At 29.9% G+C, this 17,919-nt stretch overlaps 2 protein-coding genes across 2 annotated transcripts in view; both read left to right on the forward strand.

Annotated features, from left to right (window-relative positions):
• The window catches only part of LOC132060617 (probable small nuclear ribonucleoprotein G), a 62,213-nt gene extending 61,580 nt beyond the window's left edge, over positions 1 to 633 (forward strand). Inside the window, exons 3-4 of the mRNA XM_059453605.1 lie at positions 198 to 319; positions 571 to 633. Coding sequence (XP_059309588.1) covers positions 198 to 319; positions 571 to 633 — 185 coding nt within the window. The remainder of the gene's footprint in view (positions 1 to 197; positions 320 to 570) is intronic.
• A 7,582-nt stretch (positions 634 to 8,215) lies between these two features.
• Positions 8,216 to 9,225, forward strand: LOC132061075 (small ubiquitin-related modifier 1-like). Its single transcript, XM_059453951.1, has 2 exons — positions 8,216 to 8,481; positions 9,162 to 9,225. The coding sequence occupies exons 1-2, from the start codon at positions 8,216 to 8,218 to the stop codon at positions 9,223 to 9,225; spliced, it is 330 nt and encodes a 109-aa protein (XP_059309934.1).
• The last annotated feature ends 8,694 nt before the right edge of the window (positions 9,226 to 17,919 follow it).

The following is a 17,919-nucleotide window of genomic DNA, read 5'->3' on the forward strand; positions in this document are numbered from 1 at the left end:
TGCTTTACTGCATAGAACTTGTTTAAAGTGCAATCTGAATGGAGGTGTTTCTTTAAAGAAAAAAATCTCTACAGATAGCATTTTCTTAGTCAGAGAGAGCACCGATTTTCATGGTCTGCATTTTTATTTTACACTTCTCTGTTAATTGCCTTATGAGGTTACTTTCACACTTGAGTAATGTTGTTTATCTTTCACAGTCAAGTTGAATGCCAACTGCTTAGTTGTTGGGACTCTTCGTGGGTTTGATCAGTTCATGAATTTGGTCATTGACAACACTGTGGAAGTTAATGGTAATGAGAAGAATGAAATTGGCATGGTGGTGAATCTCTTATTCCCTTCTCGTTTTCTCTTTCCCTTAACCCTTTTCATTTCTGGATGCTTAGATCCCACATCTCTGTGTACAAATGTATAAGCCATACTGTTAAATACATAACCTGTTAATGAATTTAAGCCCTCATCCCTTTTTATCCGTTTTCTTTTTAATTCGCAAAAACTCAATAATGATAGATGTCCCTTGAGTGAGTTTAAGCTGGTCCTTACTGGTGAATTGCTACAAAATTTCTCTTTCAGGTAATTCGTGGTAATAGTGTGATGACAATTGAAGCATTGGAGCCAGTCGCCAGACCACAGTAGCTCTAAGGGATCTCTGTCTCTACTCTAGATGCTGCTGGTGGTGGTTTAAAGGAATGTAAGGAACATATGTTTGTACCAGGATTCAGTATTCGACTAGATAACAGTTTACATGACTTGGATTTCTTTCTTAGTTTGATCATTAATGCTCTCTCTATTCACGTTCATGTAGAGCACAATGTGCTGAATATAGTTTGTATGTGTTCCAATGCTTTCGTTCTTTCCAATTAGAAGGAGCATAATGTGATGATCACCTTTTTAATGCTCTGAGGTAAAATGTGTGTTCTACCATTTTCAGCAGTACCACTGCTCAATGGAAGTGCCAAAATGGAAATAACCTTTCCTTTTTGACAATGTGGAGAAGATTTAAGGGCTTATTCTTGGTTATGATTTTAGTAGTTCAAAAAAAGGGAGCAAAATTTGTTATTCTTCCACTTGTTTAAGAAGTATTTATGTTTTGTGAGCTAAGTTGCTAACTTTTAATAAAGTTGAAGTGTCTAGACAACACAGTTTTGGAGAAGCGATAAGCAACTGATTATGAATATGACGGACAACAAACTAACAGTATAACCAAAAGAATTACTAAAATGTTTTGTACTTACAAAGTGACAATTCTAGCAAGGTCTTAATGATCGGTGTCAAAGGAAGATGTTCATTCTACGTGACTAGAGATAGTAAGAAATTTTAACCCTTTATATTCGCCCATGGGACCTAGGTAAGCAAGTTCAAATGTTCAAGACCCCACTCACGTCTAAGGCCAACCTTATAAATCACTCTCAAGTGTAATGTTAGTAACTTGCATCATAGAGGTAATATATGATTTTCGCCGAATCATTTGCTCGCCCATTTTGTAACCCAAGCTTTTACTACCTCTGAAAAAACAAATTAAAGGAGACCACGCAAAAAAAGAAAAAAAAAGGAAAGAGAGGTGACATGTGTTCTTATAATTATGAGAACAATCTTCTTTGGATTCTCATCAATCAATAGTTATCCTAAGACTTTAATGGGCATTGTATTATTAAACTTTTATTTTTGTAGAAGTCTCTTATTGCTAAATTAATTTTCTTAAAGACCTTCAATGGTTGTTTAGGCCAAGAAAGTCTAAGTGGGATTATATGAAATTCCATCAAGACTTGTTTAGACTTTGATTAAATTTATTACTACTGCATAAAGACAGGACTTGGGACGTTGACTGAGAAATTTTGAATTCAAAATATGCATTACACCCCCCTCCCCCCAACCCTTGTATATTGAAATTTGATATTATTACAAGGGTTTTGTTATTATATGTCTAACTAGTGCTATTTGGCCCGGGCCTAACTGACGTTAAAATTGAATTTGCAGATATTTTTTTAAACTTTTTTTTGTTCTTGCTTCTTTGTTTTTGTAATATGAGTTTGTTTTAAAGTAAAATATTAAAGTAAAAAAAAGGTATTTAAAAGTTAAAGAAAAACATTTTTTGATATATTTCTAATAAATGAAAACTTTTCTAATTTCTAAAATATTAAAGTAAAAAATTTCATATTTTATATTAATTTCATTTATTTCTTTAAATTGAACCCATATTAGATAATTTATTTTTTACAAAAAGATACTACTAATTGTCAAAAATATTTTATGCTACAATATTGTTGTATGATGAAATCAATAAAGTTAAATTATAAATCAATATAAAATAATTAAAAGTTTTGGCATTGCAAGATACTTTTGTAGATGTTCTTTCAAATTAAACAATAGAAAAAAAATATTGCAAAAACAATAAAATTAAATTGTTCTTACTTTAAGCTTTCTTTTTCCTTCCAAAAAGTACATGTTAAAAAATATTTTTTTTCCTTTTTCTTAATTTAATGAACTTTTTTTTATGGAATATACATTGTAATAATTTTTTCACGTTGAACTTAGCTATTTTATCCAAAATTATATAAAATATTGACTACCCAAAATATTTTAATACTAAAAAAGTGAAAGTATACTTTTGCAATTTTTGAGTATTATTATTGTTTGGATATTAAATTGTATTTTCTTTAACTACCTTTTCTTCAAAGTTTCTCGTAATATATATTAAAATAATGTTTTATAGTTCCTCTTTTAATATAGTCATTTATTAGATAAAATTTATGTTAAAAGTGTCTGCACGTAAATTTAGATTAATTAGCTATCGTACTTCTGAATTCATTTCGATTGGACGGAAGGATTATAATTTACGATTTCGATGCATTTAAAAAAATATTAATAATGATATAAGTTATTAATGTTTATACATTTACTTTAAAACTTAATCCTACCTTAAGTGAAATCTTTGTTAATTACGTATGTGTACAAGCACATAACAACAACAACATATCCAGTGAAATCCCACAAAGTGGGGTCTGGGAAGGGTTTGCTTGCAAGCACGTATAAAACAAAATTACAGGAGAAACTAAAACAAAAAAAACTTTACATTTAATCGGATGAATAAAAATTTAAAATATCATATGATAAATGGGAAATAGCATCAATAAAAAAATAATATCATAAGAACAATATTTTAATTCAATAATTAAGCTTATATAAGATATAGATTGAATGATGGCATGATTTCTTTACGTGTCTATAATAAATTATTAAGGAAAAATATAATATGAAACAAGTTTAATATAATATTTTCACATAAAAGAAAGACCATAATATGTATGATTAGTGTGCTCTGTGGGCCCATTATCACCTTTTTCATGAAATCATCACTTTAATTGGTATGGGAAAAGTCCTTAAAAGTTATGTATGAGGACGTTGTAAGTCACTAAAACTTTAATTAGGAATAAAAAGAAATAAAAAAATCATGTGAGGACTACAAAATGGGTATTCTCGTAGAAAGAATAGTTTGATAGTTTTGGCGAACTTTACCACGGGTCCAAAAACTAAGATTAAAAGTTAAATTTGCTTTTTGTGAGATTAAGTTATTGAAAGATTAGATCGATGTTTTCTGCAAACTCTTAAAAACTAAAGACTTTTCATATATTTAGATTGCATAAAATATTTAAAGATTGAACAAAAATTCTATTTTTGTCCTTACTTTAGACCCTTTTTTTTTTTTTTTTTTTTTTTTTTACCTTCAAACAACTACATGACATAAAGTCTCTTAATTTTTAACAACATCTAATATGAACTATACCGTTTTCTTCCAAAAAGAAGAAAAATAGTATGGTTCTAGAAACATCAACTATTTATGCTATATTTATTCTTTTGTTGAGATTTTAATGAGGTTACTTATAAACAAAGTTAACTTTCAAACAAAAAAAAAAAAAATTTTATACTTACTAATGTTTGTAGATGTCAATTTCAATTAAATTATACAAAATATATCGAAAAGATGAAGAAAATTAATAACTTTTCTTAATATAAGTAGACTTTCGTGTTACTTTCTAAAATTTACATGATGAGAAAATGACATTTTTCCTTTTGTTAGTTTAAATGAAATATTATTTTATAAATGTATACTTTAATTATTTTCTCAAACACAAATGAAGATTCAATGCATTTTTTTTTGATTCATTTAATCATGATCTTTAAATTTTGCCCTTCATATGTCTTTAACTTGGAAAGAACATTGCCTAAAATAAAATAATTTTTTTTCGGCATCAATCCATCCGGCATAACTAAAAAAAAAGATATACAAAAAACATAAAAAGTGGTTTATAAAGATGCTTTAAGGATTAATTGGCTCTGAAATATGGACTTGAAGTGATGCTTGCTTTGTTTAGATTCTAAAGAGTGTACATATTTGAAGGCATCGGGAAGATATTATGTGGGAATTGAAAAAGAAATTAAGTACATCAACGATTCATATTTACATAGGTTTGTACGGATGTTTGTAACTACGATGTTCTAGCACGAGTTAAAAAAAAAAAATACATATATATCTTAAAATATTATATTCATAAGTTAATGGGCAAACTACATATTTTTATCGAAGATGCATTTAAACGCCATTTTTTTGATAATTCACTTCACAAAGTTATCTTGGTGGGGGCATACTTTAATGGGCAAACTTTTATATGGGACCGTATCTTGGAACTTTATTTAATTTTTTAAAATTTTATTTGCGCGTGGAGTTCGAACACGAAACCTATGGGTGTTAGCGAAGGGCAAATTTTAAAGATTTCAAATATGAGGGTAAAATTTCCATCAAGTTCACTAACAAACATTGCCTAACATTTTTTTCACCCACCAAAAAAAAAGATATACAAAAAACATAAAAAGTATTTTAAATATTTTCGAGAAACTAAAAAATTATTTCATTAACTACATATTTTTCAAAGATGTTCTCGACATTTAAACTACTCCATCAAGTTCAAACTATAATTTATTTTTTGTTAAGTATAAATATATAATAAAAATATTTATGAATTCATACAAATATTTTTAGTTTGCATTTTTAATTTTTTTAATTTTTTATGAATGAAGTATAAACTACAACTTACATTGTTCGTAATGCATAGAAAATATTACTAAGTATGCGTACATCGAATTTAAAAAATAAAATGTTATAATACACCAAATAAAATCCACAAAAAGAAAGTTAATTTTGTTAAACATGAACAATACTTCTAATCAACATACAAATCAACACAATATGCCAATAAAGATTCATTTCAATATTGTTAACAAATGATTAGATAAAAATAAACATTTTAGGTAACAATATCTAATCCAAATGAAAACCAATTTTATCTGTTAAATTTTTAAAGTTTCACACAAGCAATTAAAGAGCTGTTAATTAGAGAAATTTTGATTTTTGGGTGTAGTACATGTTGTAATCAAGGTAACTGCAAATGTGGTGTGTTCTTTCATTCAAATGATGCATAGTGACGTATTTCTTTTAATCGACTTCATGGAAATTCACAATTTCTTAAGCCTTTTAAGTGGAGCTTAAAATTTTCTAAATTTATCAAAATTGGATGTGGCACCTAAGAAAATAAAGTAGGAGTAAAAATAAGATCTATGAAGAAGTTAGTACATGTCACATCACCTTAAAAAAATTAGCCAAGGGGTTTTGTATTGTCAAAAAGGTTTTAAAAGTGTCTTGATATTTTTTAAACACCCTATAGTAGATGAAACAATAAAAGACAAATATAGTGATAAATATGGAAAAGACAAATTTTAGTTGGCAACCTTAGTTGTAATGTAACCAAGGGCTCTAACTAACTCTAACTAAGGACTACAAAAAAGTTACATTGACCCTTATTATATAGTAATAAGAGAAAATACAAATACCGCATCATATAATCAAACAACATACTACTCCGTTTGTTTGACAAACAATGAAGTAATTCGAACCCGAAGGTCAAAACTTCTAATTTTTAGTCTTGATTGCACACCTACAATGGGTGCGTTAGCATCTCTATATATATATATAAAAAAATAGTCTCGATTTGAATATTGATTTCTTAATCTTAATATTTTTTTAAAATAATTAGAAATTATATAAAAGGACTATATAAATCATAATTGCTATAATATTTAAATAATATATGAATATTAGGATTTATTAAAATTCATTAAAATAATCCAAGTAAAGATGTTAGCAATACACTAGATTATGGTGATTTAGCTAGTCAAAGATTATGTTTAGTAAATTACTGTTTGGTGTGATATATACATTACAATACTATGTATGAGGACACTTTTTAATCCACTAGCTACTATAACTTTGTAAGTTTTTAGGGACTCGAAATTAATTATACCGTAGAACAGTTTGAGCTGATGGTACATTTGCTAACGAGGGCAACAATGGAGACATCCTATATGATATTGCATCTATAAGGCTGAATACATAAACAACCCCTTAAATTTGTGATGAATTTCCATTTAAACTAAAGGTGGTAACCTATTGAATACTTGAACTCAATTTATATTGTGCCCGTTAGACACAACTAGCTAACATGGCATATAGCGTGAGCCTCAACCACCTTCCCGCGCGTGAAAAGTCATGATTCTCTTTTTTAATATTTTTTCTTTTGTTTCTCCTTCATCATCCTCTCCCTAGCCACCACCTTCACCACCATATTTACTGATTCCCTTAATCTTCTCTGCCGTCACCATGTCCACTCTTCATATTTTGCACTTTGGTCGTAATAGAAGAAATAAAATCTAACATATCAATTAGAAGCTTAGTTTGCTTGTAATAAAGGACGTAATGAAATTCAGCCCATCAGATTCTCGACATATAGAGAAATGAGAATCGATCTCAATGCAAACTATGAAACCCAAAACGTTATTAATAATCCCATTCTTCAATCACCAAATAGATAAATTTCACTACCAATTAACTAACTAAAGAATCTCAAAACTTTTGTAGCCTACCAAACTAAAAAGCAAAAAATATGTCATCGGCAAAAGCCAAAGCATCCAATGACGTGCCGGAAACTGATATCTCCAGCCTCAATTTCAAAGAAACTGAGCTCAACCGTTGAATCATGAAAGCAAATCTCCAGCACAAGTTCATAGCTTAATTGTCAAATTTCTTTGATTTACCTTCCCTATTTCGAATCGATCTGATTATTCTTTTTTGTAAGTATATTTCAGATATTAATTATGTGCAGGTGTTGTTAGAGAGAGTTCACTGGACTTTTTGAAATATTGTTGGGAAAAATAAAGGTAAAGACGATTTGAAACTTTGCTACAGCAAGGAAGACGAAGAGGAACAATGGGGGTGGGGGAGCGGTTGGTAATTTCTCAAAAGAAATTTTTAAAGAAAGGGACCGTGGATGAGAGCTTTAAAAGAAAAAGCCACGAGTCAATTATTGATTGGAACTCTTTTCCATGTCATTGCGTTTGAAACACACGCACTATATTTGTATGAGACATTGCTAGAGAGGGTCTACTAGGTATAATATAAATTGAGTTCAAGTGGTCAATAGGTACTATCCTTAGTTTAGGTGTCTAAATGAAAATTTATGTCAAGTTTAAGGGGCTGTCTATGCATTTAGCCCATCTATAACTACATATAACAATATTAATGTGAATGAATGACTCTGAGTTTAATTAGTGTAAAAGGAAATATATACAAATTATAGCGTATGGAGCTGACATACTAGGTATGAGACTCAAAAACTGAAATGAACGGCAATTCAATTGGTCTCAGATAACTTTGCGAATATTGAAAAATTTACACCTAAAAGATATGGAAGAATTTGTTTTTTCCAATATTATATTTGTAAATAAAAAAGAATGAGACTGGTAATATTGTAAATAAGTTGAAAGAAAGAAAACTTAATGTAACGAATTACTAACACAATATGCATGCTATTAAATGATCATCTCTTCTTCAAGATTTTCATAACTTTAGTAGATTACAAATTTGTTCAGTCAATCTAATTAACTACATCAATTAATTGAAACTCATCCCTTCAATAACCACCTACCTCCCCCACCCCACACACACACCATTTTTTTTGTGTATATATACACACTACAAATTGTAACATCATCATCAAAGTGATTTATTCTCCCAATAAGTGAGAAGCAAAATTTCCCTCTCATCACCTCTTTGTATTTTTTTCTTTCACTTCTCTCTCTAATTTCTCAAGAAGAAAGAACAAAGAAAATGACCGGAGATAAGAGAAACAAGAGACCATTGGAAGAACCAACTGATGCACTAAAGCTCAAAATTACATCTCAGGATGGTACGATTGTCTCTTTCAAAGCTAATCCTAGTTTAATGATGAAGGAAATATTCAAGGCTTATTGTAAGAAAAAACAAATAATAGATTACAAAACAGTTCGTTTTTTCTGCGATGGCCAACGTCTTTCGCCGAATAGGACTATAAATGAACTTGGGTTAGAAAATGATGATCAGATTGATGCTATGCTGTATCAACATGGAGGTGGGCCTACACACTCAATGTGAAGAACATATCATAGCTGAGTATGTTGCACTTTTCTATTTTCTGCTTTTCATTAGGATTTCCGTAAGAAAAAAAAAATGTAGTCTGTGTTATGGTTTCAGATCTCATATTTGTTGAGATTTTTATTTTACTTTTAATAGGTAAGAATCAAATTAAGACATGACTAGTCATTAAAGTGTGTACACTTTTAGAGAGTTCATAGAAAAGTTGATGCTCAAGAACAAGAGTTCTTTAAGAAATTAATGTTTGAACAATCTGTTAATGAACATGATCCATCTTAGCCAAATCCTCCTCCTGTTGATCCTAAGGAAAATGGTGAGCTGAAATAACTGATTGATGAGAAACTCTTTAAATCTTGATAGGAACAAAAAGAATAATGCTTTTCTATGTTCGAAAAATCTGTAACTTTAAAAATTTGATTTTATCCTTAATGACATATTCTCGTAGTCATAAAAATGTCATGGTATATATGTTTAAGATCACAAGTTTTAAAGATTTTTTTGCTACGTGCTAAAAGCATGTTCTTTCTCTCTTTAATTTTGTATATGTCAAACTTCACCATATAAAATGAAATCGAGGTTGCGTAACTCTATTTCTACCATCATTTATCTACTATTTTCAAATGGTGATTTTCTATTGATGCAGGAAAAGGAAGGACCGTGAATTTGATAAAGAAGGTTCATCAAGAGCTCCTGGCAGTGGAAAATGAAGAGGAAAAAAAAAGCATATGTAGAAGAGTAGTGATTGGAGAAAAAAAAAAAAAAAAAGGAAGTGGAGGCTATGCGTGGAAAGAATTTCCCAAGTGTTTAGGTTTCAGTGTTTAGTTTATGACAACTTTATTAATTCTTGTATTAATAGGATTTGTCCATGAACTAAGTGTATGCTTTTTATATTTTTCAGCCTAACGATTTAGAAAGCCTTCAAACTCTTATTAAGTCTCTTATCACCTTTGCTCCTTAATTTGTTATATTGATTTTGAGTTATTGTTTGAGAAGATGTATCTATGCATTTAGTAAGAAACATAGGAGAGAAACTATTTATACCCAATTAATAAAAAGATTGAAAAAAAATTGAAAATAAGATGTAAATTAATTATTGTCTAACCTTCCAATTTTAGTGAACTGAATCTCAGAAGGAAATTACTGAGATCCATAGATTAAGTAGTCATTTTACATCTCTCAATAGGTTGATTTGTTTTATATTTTCTTTTTGTTCAAATTAAAACCGCCTAAGGTAGCTAAGTATTAGCTGAATACCAACAATATAATAGAAGGTGAAAAGTAAATACAGGTGGGAGGGAGAGAAACTACGTACCATACAAATATTATAGCAATTGCACTCCACGAGTAGATTAATCGACTAGAGTATTGATTTATTATTACCCGAATAACTTTTTAAAAGAAAGTCGTAAGAAGCATAAAGAAAATGTAGTTCACAGAGTGTTAGAATGTTAAGTCCAATTTAATAGGATGTTGGGACGGCTATATGAATCCTATTACGAACAATCTCCATAATATCTCTTCAATTCCGAACAAATTGGGATGACTATATAAATCTTCACCATCATATCTCTCCAATTTAAGTCTGCCTCCTCAGATTCGCTTACACAAAAAGTTGATGTTACATTTGATCAACATTATTTCTTTTAAGTGCTAGTATAAGATTGAGTGAGAACGAGTTCCAGTTGATTAGTTATGAGTTGAAATAACCCTCTATTTTTTATTTTTTTAATCATAAGTAAGATATCACCAATGAATCCACTAACATTTTGTACTTTTTATTTGTATGTATAATTTAATATGGAACACCTTTTATTAATATATAATAGTTGTTCTCTTTAATAAACAGATTGGTCAATCAATACTTTATGAATGGGCTCTTTAGTTATTCCTTCCAATAGACACAAGTGAAACTGACATTTTGCGCGTTATTTCAAATCAAGCATGACGGACATATATAAAATAGAAGTTGGGATGTTCGAGACTTTATTGAGGTCTTAGCTAGAGTCCAGAAGATGTTTATGGTTCCTTAATCTCTAAAAGGTAAAGTCCGCATCACAATATTTATGTTGAATGATCTGATAAATCTCTTTTAATCTCCATGTATAGAACAAAATAAAACTTAATGTTGGATGGAAAATATTAGTCTGTTAGAATCATATTGCATTTAACGTCATGAACATATTAATTATTCAATTTTGAATTGAATATAAAACATAAGTACAATATAATATCGGGGAACCTACACAGTTGGCCGCTCTATTAACAACCTCTAGTTAATATGCATATACTATACACTAATTATATATGGCTGCACGCGTGGATGTGTATATATATTATACATATGTCGGCTATTTTTTTGGTAGGCGACTATACTGTGTATAAATCCCTATAATTAATATATATGACACACACACATAGCCTTATCACTATTACATACGGAGTGATTTTTTGCACCATTAGACACTGAACTCCTAAACTAGCTAGTTACATGATAGACAATTATGTGAACCGTTTCATTTAGAAGCTCAAAATCATTAGTTAGTGAAAAGAAAACATTATATTAATATACTTTTATCTTTTGATAACTCGCATATGAGTTGGATTCTTTTACTTGGAATCATTAGAGAGTGTGGTGGGATAACGGATGTTGTCCTTCCACCCTTAACCAAAAGTTTTAGATTCAAGTTCGGGAATGGAAAAACTTTTGACAGGGAGAGCTTCCCCCCTTAGTAAGCCCTCGCACCGGAGTCGAACTTATCAAACCAATGAGCTTCTGGATAATTTTTGGTACACCTTGATAAAATATTATAGTTTTTTTTTTTTAATAAATAAACATTCTATTACCAAGTCGAGGTTCAAACAACTACTAGCAACACTACTTCAAAACTACTATATATCCAGGCCTCAAAACTTCCTACATGGAATAGAAATTTAACTGTTTAACATATCCTGCAAGTTTAGGATTATCATCCTGTGGAGAGCTTCTCTTCTTTTATAAATCACACTATTCCTCTCTGACTACAATAAATGGTAGCAGCCGGTACCATTCTATATACTGAAGTCTGAAGCACCCTTACTGTGGCCACCACAAAACTTCACAGCCCAAGTAACTTCCTCCTACCACGCCGTACAGTCAGGCCCACAAACTTAACAGTAACTTCCTCTTGTCAGGCCAAATTACTTCTTTGAATGTCTTGCCATGCTAGAAGCGCTTCTTCCATATTTCTCTAAAGATACAATAATAAGCTTTAAATTAATTGTAGTCTAACCTTCCATATTAATGAACTGAATCTCAGAAGGAAATTACTGAAATCGATAGATTAAGTAGTCATTTTACATCTCTCAATCGCTTACTTTGTTTTATATTTTCTTTTGGTTCAAATTAAAACCGCCTAAGGTGGCAGAGTGTTTCGCCGAATACCAACCGTATAATAGAACGTGAAAAATTAAGTGCATATTCAAGAGATAAAAACTACGTAGCATACAATTACTATAACAAACTTGCTCCACAAATGGATTAGTTGGTTACTAACTAGAGTGTTGATATTCTTACTAAACCAATCACTTAACTAAATAAAGTCCCGAGAATCATAACGAGAAATAAAATTCACACAAGGTTAGAAAATTAATGCTCCCATCGAATTCACTATGTTCTACCAGACAGCTTAATCATACTTGAAAAGAAGTTTGATCTTGACTAAAAAAATGTTAGCTATTTGCTTAACACATGCTAATCGAACATTATTTTCTGGGGATTGGTCAAAAACAAATATCTTTCTAGCTAAAGATAGCTTATTTCACCCATGAGGTAGCAGAGTTGCCAAAAACCTAATTTTATTGGAAGAACGAGAGTAGTATTTCATTTTCACTATTTTAAATAGTGGAAGCAAGTCTATTCATATCACAAGCATCTCTAGCCTCCTCATATCCTCAACACGTACCAATAATATGTATGCTTCCATTCAAGCAGGTTGGGACGATTATATGAATCCCCGCTGTCATTACTCCAATTTAAGTTCACCGCCTCATATTTTCTTAGATTTCTAGTTTAATGATAAGGGTAATATTGGAATTTTTAATTTTGATTTGCTAAAATAGACAAATAAAAAAGAAAAAAAATCTATTTTTAGTATAAAAGACAAGTAAAAAGGAACAGAGGGAGTATCTCCAATGAATCCACTAAAATTTTGTACTTTTTATATTACTCCATCCGTTCTAATTTATATGGTATCATTCAGATTTTGAGAGTTAAATGAATTTTTCTTTTACCACGAGTTTTTTTATGTATTTTGAACTGTCAATTTTGTGACTTGTAATACTTTTTACTAGTTTTCAAATATGTAAATTTAATTTCAAAAATCTTAAAGATTCCATATCTGAATTCACGATCAAAATTAAAGAGTTTTGACGCTCGAAATTCGAACAGTGTCATATAAATTAAGACAAAAGGAGTGTATAATTTATGTGACACACTTCTCATTTCAACTAAGATAGTTCTCTCTAATAAACAAATTGGTCAATCAATACTTTATTATTGGATTCATTAATTACAATTAATATGCACAAGTCAAACTAACATCGTGCACTTTATGTCTATCAAACATGAACATCGTATACAACAGAAGGGATTGAGGTTTTATCGTGGTCTTAGCTAGAGTCCGGAAGATGCAAGTCATATATTAATTTCTAAAGTTAAAGTCCATATCACATTAATTATGATGAATGAAATCTCATTTCATAAATCTCCTTTGATCTTCAAAATTAGAATAATATTAAATTTAAGGTGGACGTCAAATATTAGTACGCTAGAGTCATATATTATATTTGAAGTCACGAGCATATTATTCAAATTTGAATTGAATATAAAACATATGCGCAAACATGCCTCATCGCTATTACATATGGTGTTTTCACCACTATACACTGAATTCCTAAACTAACTAGTTACGTGATACAAATTTGATATAAATGCTTCATATAAAAGTTTAAAGTTGTTAGTGAAAAGAAATTAAAATATTATCTTAACCTACTTTTATCTTTCGATAACTCCTATATGAGTTGGATTCCGTTACTTGGAACCATAAGAGAGTGTGGTGGGATGGATGTTTTCCCTTCACCCTTAACAAAAATTTTAGATCCGAATTCTGGAATGAAAAAAAATTCTTAATTGGGAGAGCTTTCATTGTTGGAATAATCAGGCCAATGAATTTCAGGTTTTGAATATTTAATTGGTTAACCTTGATAAAATATTATAATAAATTATTTAGCGTCAATCAGTTTGGTCTTTTAAAATTTTTGTTCTATTTCTTGGTTTTTGGTTTGGTGATTTTGACAACCGAACCGAACAAAATAAATTCGGTTAGGTTCAATTATTTTTTATTTAATTTTTCGATTTTGGCTTGTCAAATTGGACTTCTTTTTGGGCAATTTGCAGGATTGCCCTTCGCTGGGGTTGGTCTTTAATTTTTACCCCTCAAAATGGTGGTCTTTAAATTTTGCCCTTGGTGAGAAATTACGCCTTAAATTTATATGGCAAATTACGCCCATTCGGCAAAAGCGAAATTTAAACTAGATTTCAAAATTACGCACGAGGTAGAATTAATGGCGGTAATTTTCGCAGTCCGCGCGAAATTTCTGCCTTGACAATTTTTTTTTTTTTACTGAGCTGGGTTCCAACCAACAACCTCGGGGTGTTAGGCGAGGGGTAAAACTTAAAGACTACCAATTTGAAGGGTAAAAATTAAAGACAACCCAAATAAAGGGCAATCCGCGCAAAAAAAAAAAAAAGCTTCTTTCTCATAGTAAAAAGTGGGCCTTGGAATAAATAGGGAAGAGGTCACAAATGGCCATCCGGCCCAAACTATAGACAACAAGTCATTTGCACTTTTGTCCTTATTTTGTGCTCGTCTTTCATTTTTATCCTTCCAATGGGTTGGTCTTTAATTTTCGTCCTTCATATCGAACTTATGCCTAGAGGGGCATAAGTTATGCATCATAATATACACAAGTCATGCTAGCGCCGTTAAAGAACTTATACTAGCGTCGTTAAAGAACTTATGTCCTACTAGGCATAAGTTTTATTGTGAAGGGAAAAAATTAAAGACCAGCCCATTTGAAGGGCAAAAATTAATGGGCGATTGACCTATTTATACATAATAAGAAAAGTGTTTACAAAATATTACGGAACTTTTCAGTTTACAAAACATAACAATATATTTCTTACAAAATATATAATTTTGACTCCAATTTTTTTTTAATTTTTAAAATATTTTTTTCCTGCTCATGGCTAAAAAAAATAGCTCAAAATATGGTGTATGAAATGTGTATATCTCGCTCCAAGCTTAAAAAGTTTGCTCAAAATTTTGTGCATGAAAATGTATCAAATGTGTATATCTGGTTCAAGAATTAAACAATTTACTCAAAATTGTGTATGAAAACGGTATGAAATATGTATATCTCGCTCGAGGCTAAGAATTTCGTTCACATCTTTCATGTATAAAGTTCAAGTTATGTTTCCGAAAAATTAATATAACTACAACAACATTGTTACAACTTTCATACAATATTTAAGGCTTAAAAAATAGGTCAAAATTTTGTGTATGAAATGTGATATCTCGCTTAAGGCTTAAAAAGTTCGCTTAAAATTGTGTGTATGAAAACTGTACTAAACATTTTGCTCACATATACACATTTCATGCATTTTTTATACAGTTTTCATACACAAAAGTTTGAGTGAGTTTTTTAGACCTTAATAGAAAAAATTATAATAAAAATTAAAAAGTATGGAAAATGAAAATCCGTTATATTTTGTAAATTTGTTGTTATGTTTTGTAATAAAGAGTCTTAATTAGGTACCTTATGTCATTTTTCCAAAATTATTAAAGACCGGTCCCTTTGAAGGGCAAACCGTGCAATTACTTCTTGACAACCGGATGACCTATGAAGCCTAAAAGACAGTCTTTGGCCTTTTTAAAATAATTCCATTTCGTAACATTTTTCAACTAATTCCAGCATATGTATAGAAACTATATCATTGTTGTATAGAAAATGTATCATACGATAGTACTGTATCATTGTTGTAAAGAACATGTATCCCTACAATACATTCTTAGAAAATGTATCATTGTTGTGTAATTTGTGTTTAATAAATGTATAATCAACGTATACATACTAATTATACACATATTACACAATTGTTATATACATATTATACATGTTTTGGGATATTTCTTGAAGGCTCCATCAACGTATACTTACTAATTATACACATCATACATGTTTTGGAATTATTTTTGAAGGCTCGATATGAACTTTTTTCATCGCATATTTGTTTCTTTTTGTGGCAAGCTTAGTCACTTCACTACAAAATGTGTAGTTCTTGTGGTGACCCCCTAGAGTCGTCACAAAAACCTTTAGCATCAGCAGTACATGCAATGACCTTTAGTGCGCATGGTTTCTTTCGATTGGAGCCTGTAAAAGTCCGATCTCTTGTACTGATTGGGCTGCTGGGCTAGCGCTTGTCAATAGTTTGAGGCTTTGAGCCGAAAAGCCAATTCACAGCATTAAGGCCAAACATAGGCCATTAAAACTTGGAGAACCATACAGTTCTATTCCCAATTAAAAATGTAAAATTTTCTCAAATAGCTACCTTTTAGCTGCTTCTAACAAGCTATAACTACAAGTTCATTATTTACAATTCGTAGTTGGTTTTCCTATATTTAGGTCCTAGATGCGTCGCATAAATATAGCCAAAATACAGACTAAATACACGGAACTGTTGAGCAAATAATGCCTCTATTTAAGGAAAAAAAATCTTTTTCAAACTAAACAGAAATCTGTTTTTAATGTTTCATAAATCATGCAAATCTCATTCTCTTCCATATCTTATCACATATCTCATTCAACATCTAATCATTCACATAAAATTTGAATTCAAAAACTCTCTTCATATTTGTTCCCAAAATATAACTAAAAAAAAATCTCTTTTTAATGTTCCATAAATCACGCAAAGCTTGATTTGTTCATCAACCGAATTGCATAGTGACAAGTTGAGATTGTCTCCTGATGCTATGACCATCGGTTTTGTGTTCGTTATTAAAAATATTCAATGAAATTACATTATTAAAAATCAAAATGTTCGTTACAAAAAAATATTAGTTATTGAGTGCAATAAGCTGATATTGAATATTATTTAGTAACTTTAATAAGATGGGAAAACTTGACTCCATAAAAAAACTTTAATCCCTACGGGTGGCTTTTGATTCACTGTATTTTATCTATATTATGATTGTATTTTTGAGTGTATTCTAATTGATCCGTAAGATTTGAATCGTAATGAATATATTTAAAATATATTTCACTTGTATTTTGTATGTATTTTAGAAGTATTAAAATTGTTCTTTAATTTTTGAAGTATATTGTACAGAAAAATGAATTTTATAGGTCAATAATGAATTCAAGTGTACCATGAATATATAGAGAAAATACATAGAACTCTTTCTGGTTCATCAATAAAATATAGTGAAAACATGTAGGAAATACAAACTTGCTATTGAAATGCACTTTGTAATTTTTTAGCAAGTAACTATACAAGAAAAATATAAATGTAATAAAAACGAATTCAAATCTACGATTAGACTATACACCAAGCGGGATCATTACCAAAATACATAAAACTTCTTCTAAAATCTTCATAAAAATAATGTCGCAATAGTGATGTTATACATAAAAAAAAAAAAAGTTGGAGAAAAAAAAAATAACTTAAAACATAAACGTACATCGTCTACAAATCTACTCCGAACATCTACTAAAATCACGCATCATAATCAACGGTAGCCTTGACAAGTATTGGTGGTTGCTCGTTATCAATAAATGCATTCGTGGTTGCCTTGTCGATTTGTGTCATATCTCATACGGAGAAACTTTGCATCAATTTCAGCTGGAATGCGTCAAGATATACTGAAACTTTACATTAACAAAACATGAAAAAATAACAAAATAAAAAATTAACCACAATAAATAACAACACATTCAAGATATACTGAAAATATACTATAAATATAATGCAAATATATCAATGTCAAATGCCTTGTGGTTGTCACTACAACAGTGTGTTTGTCGTAAAAATACACTTCAAATACACTGAATATATACTACAAAATATACTTTGATAAAAATTAAACACAAATTCAAAATCACATAAATTTACAAGTAACAAATTTGGTAGAAAAAATATATAACACACAATTAAAAACACAAACTAATTGAATAATAAAAAATACGACAAAAATATACTTAAAATGTACGCAAAATACAGATCTGGTGAATTGAAAAAACAGGAATTAACTGAAGTTCAAAACACAAACTAATTGAAATAATAAAAAATACGACAAAAATATACT

The sequence above is a fragment of the Lycium ferocissimum genome, chromosome 6, assembly GCF_029784015.1.
Source record: "Lycium ferocissimum isolate CSIRO_LF1 chromosome 6, AGI_CSIRO_Lferr_CH_V1, whole genome shotgun sequence".
NCBI classification, from domain to species: Eukaryota; Viridiplantae; Streptophyta; class Magnoliopsida; order Solanales; family Solanaceae; genus Lycium; species Lycium ferocissimum.

What these genes read in the sequence shown, in the direction of transcription:
- LOC132061075 (XM_059453951.1), top strand. Translation starts at nt 8,216, where the DNA reads ATGACCGGAGATAAGAGAAACAAGAGACCATTGGAAGAACCAACTGAT. An exon ending in GATCAGATTGATGCTATGCT is followed by an intron (nt 8,482 to 9,161) that starts GTATCAACATGG and finishes CTATTGATGCAG; the next exon opens with GAAAAGGAAGGACCGTGAAT.